At 60.6% G+C, this 20725-nt stretch overlaps 1 protein-coding gene across 5 annotated transcripts in view; it reads left to right on the top strand.

The window, feature by feature from the left end:
* The window catches only part of PIP5K1C (phosphatidylinositol-4-phosphate 5-kinase type 1 gamma), a 50232-nt gene that overhangs the window by 20310 nt on the left and 9197 nt on the right, over positions 1-20725 (top strand). For 4 of the 5 annotated variants that reach the window (XM_025293190.3, XM_044947928.2, XM_044947929.2 and 1 more), the window contains exons 2-14: positions 5427-5458; positions 6867-6959; positions 8727-8857; positions 9679-9796; positions 10185-10337; positions 11697-11996; positions 12751-12956; positions 14655-14738; positions 15545-15593; positions 17575-17659; positions 18441-18602; positions 19341-19479; positions 19598-19630. In XM_025293190.3, coding sequence (XP_025148975.1) covers positions 5427-5458; positions 6867-6959; positions 8727-8857; positions 9679-9796; positions 10185-10337; positions 11697-11996; positions 12751-12956; positions 14655-14738; positions 15545-15593; positions 17575-17659; positions 18441-18602; positions 19341-19479; positions 19598-19630 — 1585 coding nt within the window. The remainder of the gene's footprint in view (positions 1-5426; positions 5459-6866; positions 6960-8726; positions 8858-9678; positions 9797-10184; positions 10338-11696; positions 11997-12750; positions 12957-14654; positions 14739-15544; positions 15594-17574; positions 17660-18440; positions 18603-19340; positions 19480-19597; positions 19631-20725) is intronic. The other variant, XM_044947927.2, reaches the window with a different exon arrangement.

Genomic DNA, 20725 nt, shown 5'->3' with positions numbered 1-20725 from the left:
CCACAGGAGGTGAGGGAGCGCCAGCCTGGAGGCTTGGCTGCCCTTCCTGAGCTCAGACACCTCCATCTGGCTGCACGACCTCATCTCAGGGTGGGGCAGGGGACGAAGGTCCTGCGTCCTCCTGCTTCGCAGTATCACTGCTGGAGGAGCGGGGTCTGGAGGAGGTCCTGGAGCCACATGTCACTGGGTGGTGGTTTTGCAACTAACGAGCTTCTTCCTTTAAAAAAATTTTTTTTGAGCCATAGTTCACATAGTATAAAATTAACTCTTTTAAAATGTGCAATTCAGTCATTATTATATTTGCTTTGTTGTGCCACCACCACCAAAATCTAATTCCAGAATACTCCATCAGTCCCAGAAAGCCCTTAGCAGTCACCCCCCACCTCCTCCCACTCAGCCCCTGACAACCACTCACCCACTCTGTGTCTGTGGATCAGCCTGTTCTGGACGTTTCCCGTCAGTGGAATCACATGTTGTGCGTCCTTCTGTGTCTGCTGCTCTCACTGAGCATCGTGTTCTCAGGGTCCATCCATGTGGTCGCGAGTGTCGGGGCTTCTCTTCGTGGCTGAGTGATCTGTCATGTGGGTACCTTTAATGCTTTTGTGAATGTGAGGAACGCAAGTTGGATGGAGGGCGTGAAGTGCTCACTTCTGTCTTCATCTCCCAAAGGCTGAGACTGGGTCCTTATATTCCTCTTGGAGATGCTCTCGGCCTGGAGGAGTGGTCCCTGGATCAGTTAGCTGCTGCTGTGTAGCAGCCACCTAGAGCCGCAGGGCTGCAAACTGCATACACCTGCAATTTTGTCATCTGGGTTGGGTTCAGCAGGCGGCACACCGTCGAGGAGGCTCCTGCACTCGCAGGCCTGGGGGGTGGGGGCTGACTGGTCCTGCCCCCATGGGGTCTCCTGCAGGGCCTCAGCAGGGACCTTGTGGCTCAAAGCCACCCACCTTCCTCACGCTGCAGGGTCCCTTCTGCTGCGTTCGGTGGCTCAGGGTGGGTTACCTGGCTGCAGGGGCTGCAGCCTCCTGGCATCAGCCACAGAGCCCTCCTTGTGGGTTACAAGCAGATTTCCCTTGGTGGCTTGTGGGTGGCCTGTCCACTCTGGTCATGGTGGACCAAGACTCGGCAGAGGAGGGGGGGGGGCTGGCCTAGGGGAACTTTGCTCCTGCGGCCAGACCATTCCAGTTGATGGGAAATGAGAGCCCTGGCCCCAGTGCTGCTTCCTGGCTCAACTGCCTCATACTGTCTCATTTGCTCTTGAGTCATGGGGAGCAGCCCTCCCCTGGGCACCAGGCGGGCAGTGATCCCACAATGACCGCCTCAGGCCCCCCCGCCCCTCTCTGAGGAATGCTCCCCTGTGCACTCCAGACAGCTCTGCAGGTGACAGGGCAGACCTGATGCCCCGTGACTGGGGATATGGAGAGATGATACACAGGTACCAGGTAGGGCCCAGTGCTGGAAGACAAAGCCAGAAGGTGGGGAGAGTGGCCTGGAGTTAGGGGGGCAGTCTGGGGTGAGGTGATCAGGGGAGCAGCTTATCCGAAGGGTTGATGTCTGAGCCAGGTATTGGCTGAAGCAAGGGAGCAAACCCTGCAGAGGTCTTGGGAAGGTCATTTCATGTGGGGAGAACAGCCCATGCAAAGGCCCTGGGGCAGGACTGTACCTGGCCTGCTGGAAGCAAGCAGCAAGGAAGCCCGTGTGGAGCAGAGTGAATGAGGGGGAGAGAGAGAGGGAGGGAGCACAGGGAAGGTTGTGCAGGGCCCTGTGGGCCCCGTAGATGACCTGGGCTCATATCTCCAGGGAGGTGGGACCCAGGAGGGCTGTGGGCAGAGGAGAGGGCCAGGCCGGGGCGGGGCCTGACTCTGGTGCTCACAGGTACCCTCTGGTGGCTGCTCTGGGGAGGACAGACTTGGCGGGGGGCGGTGGTGGGGGGGTCAGTTTTCCACGTGGTACAGGATGGGGGCTGAGAGGAGCCAGGCAGAGGTGCACTATGAATGGACTTCGAAGTAAAAATAACCTAGTGTTTCTGCTGAGGGATAGATGGTAAGTCCCCCCTGTCCCCGGTCTTTGGGGTGTGTTTTCTCTGCCTCAGTTTCCTCATCCAACGTAAGAGAAGTGGTCCTGTGTATGCCGGGGGAGGGGTCCCTCACCAGCAGCCTTCGTGGGCATCTGTGGGGGGGCCAGCCCCAGGCACAGCTGTGTCCCCAGTTCCCCCACAGGTCTCAGCCCTGCCTCCCGCCTGCAGCGCCTCACGTTCTCCCCCTCCCCTGGCTATTTTTAAAACCTAATTTCCTCGAAAACGGGGTGGCTCATTCAAAAGATAATTGGTCACGTCTTGGGCTAGGAGGAGCGCAAGATCTTGGTCCCTGCCGCCCCCAGCCTGGATGGCAGGAGTGGGTGCAGGAGCCACCTGGCTGCCTGACCCCAGAGCTGATGGGCAAGGCTCCAGAAGGGTATTTCAGAGAGCGGGTGGACGTGAGGATGGCGGGACTCTGGGGGAGGGGGAAAGGAGGCCCCTAGAGGGGATGTCTGGTGCATGTCTAGGCAGAACCCTGTCTCAGGTGTGCTGGCTACTTCTTGCCCTTGCTTCTCCCCCCACTCTGCTCCTGCTCTGGGCACCCCTGCCTGTGACCTGGGCTGGCTCAGAGCCTGCCTGCTGCCCTCCTGGCCTCATGCCTGGGGGGATTCCAGGTGGGGTAGGGCTGCCCCTTTATCAGCCAGTCAGTGTCCCTGAGCAGGGCAGACCTGGCTGGACCTCACGTCCGGCACTGGTGTTGGCTGGGCCCCTCCCTCACAGGCCTGAGACTGCGGAGGCCTTGGTGGTGGAGAGGGCAGGGACCATGGTGTCGGACAATCTCAACCCCGGGATGAGGGGTCAGGAGCTGCAGAGGACGTGGGTGGGCCCAGGGGTTGGGCTCCAGGCTCAGGTGCTCCAGGCAGACTGAGAAGGAGATGCCTGGGGCCCCCAGACGAGGTCTGGAATGTTCCATTCAGTCCACTGGCACTTCCTGCCTCATCCCCCCTTCCTTCCCCCACACCCCAGATGCAAAACCGTGAATTGTTCTGCTGTTGCGCAGCCAACGAAAATATTATGTCAGCTTTCCAGCACCTTCCGCCACCCCCCCACCCCCAGACCTCAGGGTGGGCTGAGCCCAGGTTCGTCCTGTGGCCCGGGAGCCCCACGTCGCAGGTGGGCATGTGGGCTGCTGTGTCCCGTCCTGGCGCTGTTACGGCCTTCCGAAGATCCGTGGGCTGTGTCCTCCAGGAGAGTCCCTTCTGTGGGCCCTGGTATCATGAAGCGCCGAGCTGGCTGCTCCCTGGCCTCGGTTTTCCTGTCTCCTGATGGCGGGTGGGTGGGGGGTGCACTGCAGGCAGAAGGGTGCTCAGGAGAGGCCCCACCCCAGCCAGCCTGGCTGCACCACGGCCGTGCCATCTTGGTTTTGTGTTCTTTATTGACAGATAATTCATAAGTACCAAAAAACTCATTTGTAAGTGTGTAATTCAGTTTTTCCTGTATCTTTACAATGTTGTGCGGCCATGACCACCGATTGCAGACCATTCTCATCCTCCTGGAGGAGGCCGAGTCCCCATTAGCCATCCCCAACCCAGCCCTGCCCCAAGCCCAGTGGACAGAGAGCACGTTCTGACCCCTGACCCGTCACCTGGGCCTGCTGCTCTCTGGTGGCCCTTGCCCGCCCCCCAGCTCATGGGCCCAGAGCTGGGTCCTCAGGCCTCTCCCCTCCCCCACCCCCACATCTCCTGGGTGGTCTTGTCCACTCTTGGGGCTCCAACCCCATCTATGCCCCAGACAACTGCCTCCAGCCGGGGCCTCCCTGAGCTCCTGACGTGGGATCCAGCTGTCCCTCTCATCTTCACGCAGGGGTCTCACACTCAATATGGCCACCCTGCCCCCGACCATGCCCCACACCTCTCCTGCCCAGCCCCCATCCTGGCTGAGGCAGCTCCATCCTTCTGTGAGTTGCTCCAAAATCCTTAGTCATTCCTGACGCCTCGCTTTTCTTCAGTCTGCCTCCAGTGAGCACGGCCTGTCCGTCCTGACTCTAGATCTTCCCCGATCTGCCCACTTCTCTCTCACCTGCTTTGTGGTGGCCACCCATGGTCCACCCCATTATCTCCCCATTATCTCCCACCTGGACCCGCGTGCGCTGCCCCCCATCTGTCCCCCTACGGCCACCAGGGGGCGCCTGTGAGCACCTGAGTCAGGTGTCCCCACCTTACCCCAGCCCTCCAGGGCTCCCATCTACCTGAGGTAAGAGCCCAAGCCTTCCCTTGCTGATTTGACCCCCCACCTGTCTCTTCATGTGGTCCTCCTGGCACTTGCTGTGCTGTCCAGACCCTTCTCTGCCCCCCCTTGACTGTGTGCCCTGGAAGGGGGGACCAGGACTGTCCTAGTCACCACTTGCGTTCCCTCCACGCTGACACCTGGCAGACACCAGTGTGTGAGTTCCCCCTTGCAGCTGTAACAGATCACGACAGACTTGACCTGCTAACTACACAGGTTGATTATCTCACAGTCCTGGAGGTCAGGAGTCCAGCTCAGTCCTCATGGAGCTAAATCCAGGCGTGGGCAGGGCCCGTCCCTCCAGAGGCTCCAGGGAAGCACTGGCTCCCCCGTTTTCCGGCATTTTCCAGCTTCTAGAGGCACTGCGTCCCTGGCTCACAGCCCCTCCCTCCATCCTCACAGCCAGCAGAGCAGCATCTCCCGTCTCTCTGCCTCTGACCCCCTCCCTCTTATGACGACCCTGCAATGGCACTGGGCCCCCGGGAATCCAGGATCATCCCCATCTCAAGGGTTTTAACCCCACCAGCACAGCCCATTCTGGGACCAGAATATGAACATCCCAGGGGTTGGGGCAGATATGTGCTGAGCACTCACACTGAACAGATAACCCTCAGCAGAAGCCAGCTTTCTGGGTGAGGACACCAGCGCAGCGGAGCCTGTGCTTGGCCTGAGGCCCCTGAGGAGCTGGGCTGGAGGGGGTGGTAGTGGTCCCAAGAGGTGAACGTCGCTGGCCTTCCACAGGGTCCGTGTGGATGAGGGCTGTGCAGACAGGCCCTGTGGACGGGAACCAGGGGTGTCCTGGCTGGCTGGCTCTCCATCACCCGGCTGCCTCGGGGGCTGGTGCCCACTCTAGCCTGGGCTGCAGCTGCTGATCACTGCCGCCCCCCGTACTTGGGGCCCTCTCAGCGATGGGCTGTGTCTTGTCTCCACCCACCCTCCCACTACTCCTGCCTGCAGAGCCGCGTCAGCATGGTCGCTCTGCGTCCACCCCCACATTGCGTCTCCAGGCCTATTTACCACGCAGGGTCCCTACCACCTCCCCAGGGGCGCAGGGTGCGTGTGTGGGGCAGTGCTGATGGCAGAGGCCAGGGGTCCAGACTAAAGTGTCCCTTCTGTTCCTCAGGTTCGGCCCAGAAAAAGACAACCCCAGCAGAGGTGAGTATCCTCGGGGGCCCACCCTCCCTGCCTCCTGAAGGTGGATGGGGCAGCACCCTGCCCTGCCCGCATCCTGCTCTGAGGCCTTGGGCATCTCACTGCACTTCTCTGGGCCTCAGATGCTGCCATAGCAAATAAGCACGTGTCGTCAGACAATGGAAACCGTCTGTCCCACCAGCATCTTGAGTTTCTGGGAGGGATGGGGTGGGTGGGGAGAGCCCCGAGGGGCCTGGAGAGGATGGCCTCCCGCCTGTCAGCAGTGCCTTCAAGCCAGCCTTCCCCCCTACCCCCTGCTGTCCCATACCTGCCCACCCAGGGTCCCACCGGTCCTGTCCTCAGGCAACTTTTCCTGGTGGTGGCCACTTGCGTGAGCCCTTGGCACCCTGTCTCTAGTTTGTTAGTTTCCGGTCACTCCTGGAAGCCACCTGCGAGGGGCCTCTGTGAGCCCTGTTGTCTGAGGAGCCATGGACAGCAGGTTAGAGGACCCCAGGTACAGCAGGAGCCAGCCTGACATCCATATTCCCTCCCAGCCAGGCTCCTCTCCCAGGACACTGCTGGGCACCCAGGGTCCTTCTTAGGAGGGCTTTGCCCATCTGCTGGGGCTCTGGGGGGTGTCCAGCTGACAGGCAGTGGGGAGCCGGCGAGGGGTGCAGAGCAGGGCTGGCAACTAATGTTGCCTGAGGGAAGCCCGCCCCCTGGTGGCCAGTGTGCAGAACAGGCTGGTCTGAGCGCTGTGAATGGTGGCAAGTACGTACCATCTGCCGGCCAGCCTCGGCCCGGCTCTTGAGCTGGTGTGTGTCCTTCAGGCCCCATGGCCCTATGCACCATCTTTCCCCTGTCATGTCACACATGGGGACCAGTGGCTTCCACATAACTTTGCCAGGATGTCACACCTGTGCCATGGAGCTGGCAGGAACTAGCCTGCTCCCAGACCAGTGGGACCTCTCCCTCATCCAGGAGGAGATAATCTCATTTCAGTTCAAAGGGTTTCACCCAGCCACGTCTGGGAACATCTGTGGTTGTCACAACTGGGGGGCTTCTGGCAGTGAAGAGGTGGGGCAGTGATGTTGCTGTGCACCCCACAGCACCCAGGATTCCCCCACAGAGAGTGACTAGCCCCAAGTCAGCAGTGCTGGGGGTGGCGGTGACCCTGAAGTTGGGGCTCTTCTCCCTGCAGAGGGCCCAGGCTGCTGACCTCCTGCTTTTCTGGAGGAGCCGGTGGTCCTGGTCTGGCCCCCATATGTGGGATGTGGGCCCCCAGAGAGAGGAGCCCCTGTGCCCGCAGCCTACCCACCCAGCCCCCGCCCCAGACTCCAGCTGGGCCCAGTGACAGAGGCCTTTTCTGGCCAGATTTCCAGAGCATTCTGGTTTCTTGCCATTTCTGAACTTCCTGCTTCCTCTTCCCCAGGTCCCACTGATGACTGGACAGCCTGGCCCTGGCCATGGGAAGAAGCTGGGTCATCGGGGCGTGGACGCATCTGGCGAAACCACCTACAAGAAGGTTCCTGCTCTGCCCTCAGTCAACGGGGGTGGGACAAGGGGGGCCCCCACATGTGCATGGGGCCCACGGAAGGTCAGGTGTGGGCCGTTTGTGGCTGGAGGCTGCACCACCTGCCTGGCTCCTCAAGTCACTGTGGCCTTGACTGTGACCTTGGGCGAGAGGAAATTGCAGCTTCCTCCCATCCCTTGGGAGCGGGGCGGAGGCGAGGTTGGGCCAGGGCTGTGCGTGGTGAGCTGGCCCTGCTGCTGCTGGTCCTCTCCGCCTGGTCGCACCTCCTAAAAACACCCACCTCGCTAAGAGCGAGTGTGTGAGTGAGTCACCCTTCTGAAGTGTTCAATTAGACAGTTTCTAGAGTATTCAGAGCTGTGCAGCCATCGCCAGAGTCAATTTTAAAGCGTTTCCCTCACCTCAAAGGCCCTGTCCCCATTTGCCTCCCCCAGCCCCTGACAGCCAGGAACCCACTCTCTGTGTCTGCGGATCGGCCTGCTCTGCACGTTTCCCGTCAGTGGAGTCACACCCTGTGTGTCCTTCTGTGTCTGCTTCTTTCACTGTGTGTCGTGTTCTCAGGGTCCATCCACGTGGTACCAAGTGTCGGGGCTTCTCCCCTTTTTGTGGCTGAGCGATGCTCCCATGGACGGGGGGACCGTGTTCTGTGTATCCTCCCTCCGCTGATGGACCCTCTCTGGCTGTTGTGAGCAGTGCTGTTGTGAGGGCTTGTGTCCAGGTGATTTTCGGGACTGCACTGCCCTCCCTGGGCCGCAGTCCTAGCAGTGGAACCGCTGGGGCCCCCCGAGGGGGTCACAGGTAACCCTTGGAGGAGCTGCCACGCTGTCCACAGTGGCCGTCCCGTTCTCCATTCTTGCCAGCTGAGCATGGGGACTCCACTCCCCATCCTGTGTGGTGCTTGTCTGTGTGATCTGTCCCTCCTGGTGCGTGGGCAGCAGGTCTCACTGTCTAGATTGGCACCTTCCCAGCGCCTGGTGGTACCCAGCACCTTCTGTGCTCACTGGTCGTCTGCGTATCTCCTCTGGAAGACTGTGTTCAGTCGATGTCATCTTGAGGGAATGGATCGAGGTGGGGCTTCAGGAGGAGGGGTGGGCACTTGGGAAGGGCTTGTCCCTGCGACAAGGGTGCTGGCGACCCGATCGGTAACTTGAGGACCGAGGTGTCTTTCCTCGACGGTGGGCGTGTTGCTCAGGGCTCATGGCGACGGTAGCGTGAATGGCAATGCTTGCAGATGGACGGGCAGCTGGCACTTCTCTAGGGAGGGCGGCATGAGGCCCCGAGGGCCAGTGCCAGGGTGGAGGACTGGGATGCAGAGAGGCAGATCCCTTTGAGAGTAGACGGAAGGAGCCCGGGCATTCAGAAGGGAAGCCTGGGCATTGCTGGATACTGTACTCCTGCTTCCCAAAAGAGAACCCTGGCAGTGGTAGACCCCCCGCCAAGGCGGGGCAGTTCTGAGCTGTAGGAACCTTCTAGAATGTGGATAGAAACAGGCCACGGGGCCGCATGGTGGCGTTGGAGCCTCAGCCAGGCCACTTCCTGGCCGTATGGTTATGCGGGCTGAGTGGCGGGCCTGAGGCCAGCACGTCTGTGACGGGCTCGGCGGGTGCTGCCTGGGGGCCCCTTGGAGGTAATGGTTGTTGAGGGCTGAGCCGCAGGCTGGATGCTGCCCCCTCCATCCTAAGGGGGCTTCCCATCCTGTCTCGGACCCTGGCAGCCAAGGGGTGGGCCCCAGGGGTCTTGATGCAGCTGGGTTTCCCGCAGACCACGTCCTCTACCCTGAAGGGGGCCATCCAGCTGGGCATCGGCTACACTGTGGGCAACCTGAGCTCCAAGCCGGAGCGCGATGTGCTCATGCAGGACTTCTACGTGGTGGAGAGCATCTTCTTCCCCAGGTACTCTGCCCGGGCCGCCCCAAGCCCTCTGTACTCTCCCTGCATGCACACACACCCCTGCTCTTCTTTCTGCCTTTTTCTCTGCTGGAAATGGCTCGGGCCCCTCCTGGGCTCCCCTTGCCTTTGAGGTCCAGCCCTGTGTTAGTCGGGATGTTTGCTGCTGAATCAGAGAGATGCAATAGAATGGGGACTCTTAGAAAGAGAGGAAGACAAAAGTTTGTTGTTTCTCTCTTTCTAATATGTGTGTGCACGTGTATACCTACACACACACACACACACAGAGTCCAAGACTGGAAGATCGGTAAGGTGGCTCCATGATGTTGCTGGGCCCAGATTCCTTCTGGTTTCTCCACCATTTTCTATGCTGCTTTACAAACCAGTGGCTGCAAGAGCTGCCCAGGCTCCTGCCATCACAGCTGCATTCCAACCACAGTAAAGAAGAGAGCACATGCCCCTGCCCTTTAAGGGCGTGATTAGGAAAAGACCCAAGTCATTCTCCTCCTCTCATGGGATTGGCCAAGCGCGGCACCCTGATCGTGCCTGGCTGTGGGAGAGGCTGGCAGTGGTCTTATTCTGGGTGGCCACATGTACACCCCACACTGTGGGCTAATGAAGAAAGGGGAGGGTGCTCATTGGAGGACAACCCGAGGCTGGCCACAGCCCTTTGTCCCGTGTCCAGCATGGGAGCCCCATGTCACTTTTTGGGTTGGCTATTCGGGTGTCTTGGGGCTGGGCCTGGGTGGGCAGGCAGGCTGTTGGTGGGGGAAGGGAACATACACGGGCCTGGGTCCCTCACAGTCTCCGCCCTGCTTCCTCTGCAGTGAAGGCAGCAACCTCACTCCCGCCCATCACTTCCAGGACTTCAGATTCAAGACCTATGCGCCTGTTGCCTTCCGCTACTTCCGGGAGCTCTTTGGGATTCGGCCAGATGACTACTTGGTGAGTGTGTCCTCGGCGGCCGCTGTGTCACACAGGTCACCCGCTCGAGCCCTCGCTCGGGGGCTTAGATTGCCACCTGCTTGTCGTCCTCTGCCTCTATGGGGCAGGGACGTGGCTGCAGTGTTGCTGGGCTCCTTGCTCAGCTTGTCGTCTGGGGCTGGGCTGTGGCCTCAAGTGGACTCTACTGCATCGGGTCCCTTCCAGACCCCTGGCGTCATCAGCCAGGCTCCGTCCTTGCTGGCCAGGACTTCCATTCCTTCCAGACACTGCGGTCTCCTGTGTGATTATCACATGGAGCCGACCGTGACCACTTCCGGGACCACCCACCAGCCCCTGGGCCTGTGAGGTGTCGGTGACCACCCCCACCCATTCACCATCCCCTTTTCAGTACTCGCTGTGCAACGAGCCGCTCATTGAGCTGTCTAACCCTGGTGCCAGTGGCTCCCTGTTCTACGTCACCAGCGACGACGAGTTCATCATCAAGACCGTGATGCACAAGGAGGCCGAGTTCCTGCAGAAGCTGCTGCCCGGCTACTACATGGTGAGGAGCCCGGCCGCCCCTGGACTTAGACCTTCCTCCCTCTGCTGAGGAGCTCCGGGCAGCCCCACCTTGGGAACTACCCCTCCTGGGAACCACCCCCTCCAGGAACTGTCCCCTCTGGGCAGACCTTGACAGGCCGTCCTGGGTCACCGAGCCTCACCCGCAGGACCCCCTCAACGTGGCGAGCAGGAATAGCCATCTGGGTCTTGGTGGCCATCCCCTACCACCCACCTCCCAGAAGTCATGGCTTTGGGCCTCAAGTCTCAACAACCAGTGACTTAGACAGGCACTGGGGAGGAACTGGGCTATCAGTTGGCACTCAGGCCCCTAGAGGTGTGGAAGCAGGCGCCTCAGACTTCCTGGCCCCCAGGGGTGAGGGTCCTGATACACACCCAGATGGGAAGTGAGGATCCTTGCCTGAGGGCCAGCCCTCCCTGCTGCCTGGCAGGTGTGGTCAGGCCCTGGGCAACTTTGTGCAGATTGTGACCTGTCCCCGACCCTGTAACCCGCCTCTCCTATGTATGATCCTGGGTGGGATCCTCAGCTCCCCTAGGTCAGGGGTCAGCAAACGTTTTTTGTAAAACATGAGAAAACAAACGTCTTCAGCTTTGTGAGCACAGCCTCTGTCTGCACGGCTCCGCTCTAGCGAGAAAGCTGCCACAGACAGGGTGAGAGCAAGTGACCCCGGCTGAGTGCCAATAGAACTATTTGCCGAGGCTGCCATGTGCATTTCACGTAATCTTCACATGCCACAGGACACTATTTTTTGTTTAGTTTTATCAACTTCCTGACAATGTAAAACCATTGTTAGTTCCCAGCTGTACAAAGACAAGTGGCCTGGGACTTCCCTGATGGTACAGTGGTTAAGACTCCATACTTCTAATGCAGGGGGCACAGGTTCAATCCCTGGTCAGGGAACTAGGATCCTATATGCTGCGAGGCACAGCCAAAAAAATTTTTTTTAAAAAAGACAAATGGCCTGATGCCTAGAGGCCGACCAGCCCCCATCCCCTCAGGGCAGACTGGGGTGGTGAGAGACCTGGGTCTGACCTCCCAGGAAATCAGGCCCAATACCTTGGGAAGTCCCCTGGGGGCCTTTATGGAAAGGCCACCTCTCCCTGGGCCTGGCCGCATAGAAACAGACCCTCCTGATGCTTTCGGTCAGGTGGGGCGATGGGGAATTCAGTTGGCTGGGTGCTAGGGGCAAGGAGGGAGGGCAGGCCTCAGGGAGGTGGTCAGGGCGGGCTTCCTGAGGAGGTGGCCTCTGACCTGAGCTCTGAGGAGCAGGCCGCAGGGTGCTGTGTGGGGTCCCAGCAAGGCTCCTGGCGTCCTCTCCACCCGCCCTCTCCCCTCCACCAGAACCTCAACCAGAATCCCCGGACACTGCTGCCCAAGTTCTATGGGCTATACTGCGTGCAGTCGGGAGGCAAGAACATCCGCGTGGTGGTGATGAACAACGTGCTGCCACGCGTGGTCAAGATGCACCTCAAGTTCGACCTCAAAGGCTCCACATACAAGCGGCGGGCCAGCAAGAAGGAGAAGGAGAAGAGCATCCCCACCTACAAGGACCTGGACTTCATTCAGGACATGCCCGAGGGGCTAATGCTTGACGCCGACACCTTCTCTGCACTCGTCAAGACGCTGCAACGCGACTGCCTGGTGAGGAGCGGCCGGCTGGTCTGACAGGGTCCCATGTCTGAGCCCCGTCTTCCCAGCTGTGACGTGGGGATGCTGGGAGAAGTTAGCGCAGTGAGCCGGAGAGATGCCCCGCCCCCCACACCCCACCCCCGCCGCCCTCACAGGCTGTGTTCCTGCTGCCAAACAGAGCCTTGGGGCAGCCTGAGGTTTTCAGGGCTCAACTCGGTGCACCTCAGGGCTTGCCTGGCCTGAGTGTTTAAGTGTTTAAGACTCTGAGCTTCTACTGCAGGAGGTACAGTTTCGATTCCTGGTCAGGGAACTAATATCCTGCATGCCTGTGGCATAGCCAAAACAAAAGCAAAACCAAAAAAACTTAAGGCTCTCCTCAGACCTAGGTCTGTGCAGCTGCCCTCCTCCACAGGCAAGTATTTCTTAGGGAGAAGGAAGGTTTGCCAGGCTCATCCCAGGTCTTGCTATTGCGGTCCAACCCCGTCCCCTATTGGCCTCAGAGGCGAGGATACGGAGGTCTGGAGGGGGTTCAAACCAGGCCTGGGTCCTCCAGGGTGCTCCCTGCACCCTAGCTGCCAAACACCCCAGAAACCACCAGCCATCTCCATGCCCCAGGGCTTCCAGGCCCCATCCCCAGTGCCCGTGTGTCCACATCGTGAGCTGCACCTCGTGGTCTGGAGCAGGGTGGGAGGCCAGTGAACCGGGCCTCTGAATCAGGGCAGGGGTGGGGTCACAGCCAGCCGACCCCTGACCCCTATTCCCGCAGGTGCTGGAGAGCTTCAAGATCATGGACTATAGCCTGCTCCTGGGCGTCCACAACATCGACCAGCAGGAGCGTGAGCGGCAGGCTGAGGGCGCCCAGAGCACAGCCGATGAGAAGCGGCCCCTGGGCCAGAAGGCGCTGTACTCCACAGCCATGGAGTCCATCCAGGGTGGCGCCGCACGCGGGGAGGCCATCGAGACGGATGACACGTAGGTGCCGGGGCTGGCGGGGCCGGGGGAGCTTTCAGCTCTCATCTCTGCCTCAGCCCCCTTGCCAGGCGAGAAGCAGGCAGGGGGCAGGAAGAGGGGGAGCCTTGAGGAAGGTGACAGGGACAAGGCCAGGTCCAGAACCTGGCGGGTTCCTGGTTTCTGGTTTGTAAGCCAGCAGTGCCCACCCGTCCCCATCCCTGGGCCCTGAGAGTTAGATATTGAGCGCACAGCTATGGCCGGGTGTTCTGACCCTGACATCTGACTCAGTCAGTCAGTAGTCGGAGGTCACTGGCCAACCCTGTGGGAAACACAGGTACCCCCGCCCTGGACCTAGGAGAGTTAAAGCCTCACCACAGGCAGCAAAGCTGGAAAGGTGTTGGAAGGCAGCCAAGAGAAGGTGGAAAGGGCTGGCAACGAGGGACCCTTTACACAGCCAGATCCCTGCCCGGGACCCTGGGGAGGGGGGTGCAGGGGCTGAGAACGTTCCTTGCCCAGTGATGCCAGGTGGCTGTGGGAGCAGCCAGGTCAGAGGGTCCAGAGGACAGTGTGCCCCCTGACCCCCCGCCCCCCCGCCCGCCAAACAGCCGACCTGGTCCTGCCCTTGGGGCTCAGGCACAGACTCACGGGGCATCCCTACTCCCACCCCATGCAGGCCCCGGTCACTCTTTGGGTGTCCTGGGCACTGTGAGGGGTGGATCGACATTCCTGACCCTGGTTATGACAACCACAGCTGTCCCCCCAGAGCACCAGTGTCCCTGGGGACAGTCACCCCCCACGGGAACCACTGCTGTAGACAGGTGTCACAATTGACCCTGTATCACCATGCACAAACCATGTGGGAGCTGGCTCGACCCACCATGTCCAGACCTTGTCCAGTCCTTACAGGGGGTGGTAGCCATCAGGGTGCACAGGCAGCTGGGGGACAGGCTAAAGCTTGGCCACCAAACTGGGCCATCAGCTGAAGGGCCTGCCTGGGATGAGTGGGGGGGACCTGAGTGGGCCCAGAGCTCAGCCATCTGGCATTTGTAGGGTTGGTGCCAGGCCAGGCGAGACGGCAGGTGTGAAGGTGAGCGCAGTGTGGAGTGCAGCTGGCAGAGCCTGTGGGGGGCCTGGGCGTGCAGGAAGCTGCTGCCTCGTGGGCCCCACTAACTGCATGGGCGGGCTTGGCCTGGGGCTGCAGCAGCTTTAACTCCCCAGCCTGCGCCCAAAGCCCAGCCTTGCCTGGGTGTGGATGTGCTCATGCATGCACCTATGTGTGTGTGTGAGTGTGCAAGCTCCGCGTGTGCACGTGTGGGTGTGCATGCACCTGTGTGTGTGTGCAGGCTCCGCGTGTGCATGTGTGGGTATGCGTGCACTTGAGTCTCATAACCTGGACCCTTTGGCAGCCTCTGGCCTGCAGCGTTGACTCAGTGAGCGGGCCAAGAAGGCCACTCAATCCTTCTTTGTGGTGGGTTTCCCAGGTGTCAGGTCCCTCTCTGAGGGTCCAGCCAGGTGGCCACCTACAGGGAGCGTGTGGATCCTCAAGCCCTGGGTTCCATCACTCCTGCCCACTCATCCCTCTATCTCAGTGCCCCTAAGTCCCAGAGCAGGTGCCCCTGGCTTGGGGCTCTAGGCTACCTCCAGCCTGTGCTCCTGACAGACAGGGCTCATCCCTGGGCTGGCTCCATGGGTGCTGACAGTCTTGACCCCTCTCCTCAGGATGGGGGGGATCCCTGCTGTGAATGGTCGAGGAGAGCGTTTGCTTCTGCACATTGGAATCATCGACATCCTGCAGTCCTACAGGTGGGTCCTCGCCCCCTATCCTGCCAGGGTGGGTGCATGCCCCTGGCCCGACTTCCCCACTCCCCAGTGAGAGCCTGGTCAGGGACAGGTCAGGGCTGGCACAGGGCAGGGTAGAGGGTGGAGTGTCACTGGCTGACTGTGGGCCCTGCTGTGTGCCAAGACTAGGCTGCCCCATCTCCTGCTGGGGTCTCCCTCCCAGTGTGGAGCAGAGCAGGCAGCTTTCCGAGCAGTGGGTTTCTGTGGAGACCCGGGTAGGGTAAGGTGGGCACAGCCCAGGGGGTGCGGCCAGAGCCCATCCTAGGGCAGGAGTGTGTGTCGAGGAGGGTATCCTTCCCCCTGCAGCCCAGAGGCGTCTGGGGGAGCTGCCTGGAGGCAGCAACGTGCTCCCCAGCCCAGGTGTGGTATGGGGGCCTGGCTGGGGCACTGGGTGCTCCCTCCAGCAGGGAGGAGACTGGCTCAGCCTGGGCCATGGGAGAGAGGAAGGGCGGGCTCCGTCCCCCATGGAGGGCCACGCACCGCAGCCTTTCCACTTCCTCCTGCAGAGCACCAGCAATAGGAGCAGCCAGCCAGTGGGGAGGGGTCAAGGGGGCTGGAAAGAGCGGGGTGGTCTCTGACTGATACAGCAGGTGGCCTGGTTCCTCTCGACCAGGGCTCCTATGCCCTCTTGATGCCAAGAACATTACCAGTCATGATGATCACAAAGGTCCCTGGAGACCACCTGTGTCCCCTGGGATGAGCTCACCTAGAAGAGACCTCCCCCGGACGTGGAGGTGTGGCTGATGTCCTGGGTGTTTTCTCCTCTGCAGGTTCATCAAGAAGCTGGAACACACCTGGAAGGCTCTCGTCCATGATGGGGTGAGCATCCTCCACTTGTTCATTCTGTCTGTCCATCCACAAACATCCTGACTATCATCCTGGGCCAGACCTGGGTGCTAAAGAGCCGAGGGACACGTCCACTTTTTTGGAGCCACGGTCACAGGCCAGGGGATCAGGGCCAAGACAAGGCAGTGAGGCAGCCATGGGACCCCCCAACCAGGGGCCCGAGCCATCTGTGAGGGTACAGGCTTAGCATACAGGCTTCCCGAGGGAGGGGACTAGGGGCCCCAAGTGAGTTAGAAGTGAGGACAGGCTGGGAAAGTCAGGGGCCAGTCAGGCAGAGAACATTCTGGAAGTGTGTGATATGGAGGGGGTCTTGGGCCCCAGCTGCACCCCAGGGGCAGCACTGCACAGCTCTGAGCCCGCTGACCCTGCAGATTGGCCTGCTTACACAAATGGGCTCAGTTGTTCAAAAAAAGTTGGAAATTTGTGTCTTCCTGTGAGCACAGCTCACCCGTAAACCCTTGCAGTGAATTACTTCAAAGTGTAAAATACTGTGAGGACCAATTGCTGGGGTTAAACTGTCCACCTGTGGCCCTAGTCCGGCTGTGGACCCTCAGGCAGAGGCCTCTCCCCCAGTGCCCCCACAGGCCAGTTCTTACTTGAGTGCTAAGGGCTGTCTGTGTGTGAGCAGTCTGCAAAACCCAAGGTCCCAACAACCTCCCCCACTATGCCTCAGAGTGTTTCGAACGTCCGGGGGAGCTTTGAGAATGTTCCCCCCTGGGTGGGGCCGGCGGGAAACCCTTCTGTGCAGTGAACCCACAGCAGAGGGCAAAGCAGATGGAGGGGTCGCGACCCTGTCAGAAGATCGAGGTCAGCTCCAGAGGGGCCCAAACATCAAAGTAACCATCCAGGGGCTTCCCCAGCAGTCCAGTGGTTAAGACTCCGAGCTCCCATCATGGGGGGTGCAAGTTTGGTCCCTGGTTGGGGAACTAAGATCCCACTTGCCATGCATGCACCATGGCCAGAAAAAGTAACCATCCAGGTGTGTGAACCCTGAGACTGGTATGGTGGCGCCACAGTACTGGGGGCCAGCTTCTTCCTGCATGTCCCTGTACACCCCAGGCGTTGCCCTTGGCACCTGGCCCAGATGGCAGCCCCCATTTTGGCTCCAACCAGAGAGAGGGGCTCTTCCTCCTGGGGCAGAGAGACTCTTCTGCTGTCTTTGCTCACTCACCATCAACCAGCACGAGTCCCCGAGGCCATGTGACTGCCTCAGGGCAGGCCGGGACGGGAGGCCCTGTGTCCAGATGCGTTCTGTTACGTTATAGCCGGGGAGGCCGCGAGGCAGTGTCTGAGGACGTCTCTGGTGGTCACACTGGATCTAGTGGGCGGGGACCAGGGATGTTGGCCCCACCCTAGGGCATAGGAGGGACCCCCAGAGAACGACCGGCCTTCGATCAGCAGTGCTGGGAGACAGTGCCGTAGCAAGTGAGCAGACTGGATCTAGGGACAGCCAGGGTGTGCACCCAGGGGCCCTGCAGGATGGTGCCCCAACTGTGTGCCGGGCTCCCTGCCTCACGGGCATCCCAGCCCTGCATCCTGGCCTGCCCAGCAGCCTCGGGTCCACCCCGGGGCACCGATGAGCAGTGCGTGGCCAGGGCCGCCCCACCATGAGTGCAGGAGCCGGGTCTGCCTGCCCCCAGGACAAAGCCTTCCTTTGTAGCAGGGTCAGCTGCACCTTCTACCCCCCAGCTCTAGAGGTTCTTTCCAGTTTCTTGATTTTGATGTTCATTCAGTTACCTCTTTGAATAGCCATTTTATTTATGAAGGTCAACAACTAAAAATATGGACACCATTACCACAAAACCATCTCTCTGCCTCCCTGTCTCTGCCACCACTACCATTTCCTGGGGTCCCATCCCCACCAAGATGACACAGCAGCCCTGACACAGGGACTCCCACGGGCCCCCCCAGGCCTCATCCCCTGCCTGCCCTCAGGCCCCCCTTCCCTTCCCAGGACACAGTCTCCGTCCACCGGCCCAGCTTCTATGCCGAGCGCTTCTTCAAGTTCATGAGCAACACGGTTTTCCGGAAGAACTCCTGTGAGTGTCCGGGCCCTCTGGGTGGGGGTGCAGGGGGAGAAGGGTTGGGAGGTCAATAGCAGGGTAAACCCAGGGTCCTGGTCCTCCGCTCACCAGCCCTAGGACGCAGTCAGGGACTTGGTCCAGGGCACAGGGCAGCTGGGTGGCGCCTCAGGGACGTGGCATAGGGCAGGGAACCCAGGGAGCCCCCGGCCTCTGGGACTGGATGGCTGTGTGAGGCAAACTGAGCCGCCACCGTATGTGGGGCAGTGGTCACCGGAGGCACGGGAGAGGCTGGTGACAGGCCTTGGTGGAGCCAGGGTGGTGTGGAAGGTGTGTCAGGGTTTTCCTGCCTCCTTTGATCCATTGGTGCAAATCAGGACGCGGGGGCCCCAAAGCCATGCAGCCTGGATGGGAACCAGGCCCTTGACTTCTGTGTCTGAGAGTCGGGTGGGCTGAGGCCCCAAAATGCTAAGTAAACATTGGCAGCTGCTGATCCTACTGCTGTTTCCAGGGGGCTAGAGTGGGAGTTCTGGGTCCCTGGGATCCCATCTCTGCTAGTGGCAAGGACAGGGCACCTGGGCTCCTGCACTCCGACCCTGCCCCTGCAGGCAAGCCAGCTGGAATGTACGGCAGGCTTCCCCTACCGAGAGCAAGAGCGAAGGGTGTTGGCGGACAGGCTGGAGGTGGGGCAGTGGGGCAGCCAGGCTTTGGTACAGAGGAAGCTCTGGGGTCTGTGGGGCCCTGTCTGGGTGCTGCTGCGGTGCTCGGCTCCCCAGCACCAGCCGCCCTCCCTCCACAGCCCTGAAGTCCTCACCATCCAAGAAGGGCCGTGGTGCCTTGCTGGCCGTCAAACCCCTGGGGCCCACGGCCGCCTTCTCGGCCAGCCAGATCCCCAGCGAGCGGGAGGATGCACAGTACGACCTGCGGGGGGCCCGCAGCTACCCCACACTGGAGGACGAGGGTGAGCAGGCGGCTGGGAGACGAGGGGCCTGAGAAGGGAGGGCCCTCTGTGCTGAGAAGGGGAGGGCCCTGTGCTGGCCCCAGCCTGGATGGGAGGGGCTGGGTCACAGTCACCCCCCTCAGCCCAGGATCTGCAGCTGAGAAGTGGGGAGCAGCTGGGACTGGGCCCCTGGAAGAGCCACAATGAGAGCTGAGCACAGAATTCACCCCCCACTCCCTACCCTCAGGTGACAGGCTCCCATTATGTCAGAGACACATGGAGACCTGGGGGGATGAAGTGCTTAATGGAGTCAGCCTGGTGTTCAGGAAGGTCCCTTCCATCTCCTGAGTCAGAGATTCCAGGCAGGGAGGGGCGGGCATGGTGGGGGGAGCATCAAGGAAGGGAGACACTGCCTGTGCAAAGGCCCAGGGGGCAGGACGGGGCCTAGCCTGTGGGTGTCTGGGGAACAGCAAGAAGTGTGTGTGGCTGGAGCAGAGCGGGGCAGAGGCCAGTGGAGCAGCACCCTGAGGGGAGTTTTTAATTGAGAGCAGGGGATAGGTACTGGAAGGCCGAGGCCAGGGGGAAATTGGAGCATATTTCTCCTCCTGAAGCTGGCGGGGACAACAGTGTGAGATGGTGGGTGAGAGAGAAGACATGGGTAGCTGGGGGTCAGCCAAGTTGCAGGTAGAGCTCAGAGGCCTGCCAGGAGCAGCCCTGGGTGCCTGGCTTGCACAGGTGGCCACTTGTTCCTCCCCCTAGGCCGGCCGGACCTCTTGCCCTGCACACCGCCGTCTTTTGAGGAGGCCACCACCGCCTCCATCGCCACGACCCTGTCCTCCACGTCCCTCTCCATCCCAGAGCGGTCCCCCTCCGAGTCATCGGAGCAGCCGCGGTACCGGTAAGTGGACCTGACCATGTCCCTGGGCCGCGGGATGGGTGGGGTCGTGGGGTGGGCAGGACGTTGATTGGGAGGGCCCTTACCCCGCTTTTTCCACGTGTTTGCGGTCTCTCTGCAGGCGGCGCACACAGTCCTCGGGACAGGATGGCCGGTGAGATGAAACCCCAGCCCTCTCCCTTCTGTCTTGTCTCTTCTCCCCTCTCCCCCACACTCCCTGCCCCCATCCCTCCTCTGCCTTCCCCACCAGAGAGAGCCCTTTCTCTCTGACCACACCATTCTGAGCACAGATTCAAGTTAGGCTCTAGAAGCAGAGAGAATTTCGGGTCACTTGGAATCTGTCTTCCACCTCGGTACCCAGAGGACTCATCTCCCGCACTTGCCTGTTGGTTCTTCTTTCTCTCTTTCTTAGTAATATTTGTAGAAATACAAAAGGAAAAACAGAAATGCCTGCACCATGCTTGCTCCCCTCTCTGGGAGTAACCTGCGGACGGATTTTTTTGTCTCATGCCAGAGACATTTATGAATATACAAAGAGACACACATTTGGGCCTGTCTCGCCCTCTCCTTTCAACCAGCGTGCCTCTGGGCGCCGCCCTGCCCTTTGCTCTGTCACCTGCTGGCGGCAGGTCACCTCTGTGAGCAGGTGGAGTAGGTGCTGGTCCCCTTCCTCTGACAGGCTGTGGCTTGCCCTCCTGCGCATGTGGGTTGTTCCCAGGTGTCTGATCTTGTAACAGGACTGGAGTGGAGAGGGGTTGTTCTCTGTAATTGGTTTTTGGGGGGCAGTAATTTCTGCCAGTTGCAAAAAAAATCATGTGCGTCACCCTCCGTCCAGCTACCTGCTCTGACGTCAGCCACCCGTTTGCTCTCCGGTATTGCCATCCAGGGAGGTGTGCCATCTGCACACCCGGTTGCTGGCATGTTCTGACCCACCTACATCAGGGATCTAAGCCTGGAACTCCAGAACCACCCCAACCCCCTAGTGCAGGCCCCAGGCAGGTGCTTAGCTGCCCCAGGGCGTGGGAAGGATCCAGATCCCATGCACTCATTATGCCCCAGCTGGTGCCAGAGTCACAGGCTAGCCCCAGGTGGATGGTCAGTCACTGGCCCCTTGCAGCCCCAGGTGGGCAGAACGGCCAGGGATCAGATGTGAGCTGGGCCAGCTCAGGGCCCTGGTCAGATGGCGCCTAGAGATAGCACCTCCTGGAGCTCCAAGCTTCTTACCGGGACTGGAAACTGACACCGGCTT

The sequence above is a fragment of the Bubalus bubalis genome, chromosome 9 (assembly GCF_019923935.1).
Source record: "Bubalus bubalis isolate 160015118507 breed Murrah chromosome 9, NDDB_SH_1, whole genome shotgun sequence".
Classification (NCBI taxonomy): domain Eukaryota; kingdom Metazoa; phylum Chordata; class Mammalia; order Artiodactyla; family Bovidae; genus Bubalus; species Bubalus bubalis.
Note: the sequence above shows the minus strand (reverse complement) of the source record. Positions and strands in the feature narration are given on the sequence as shown.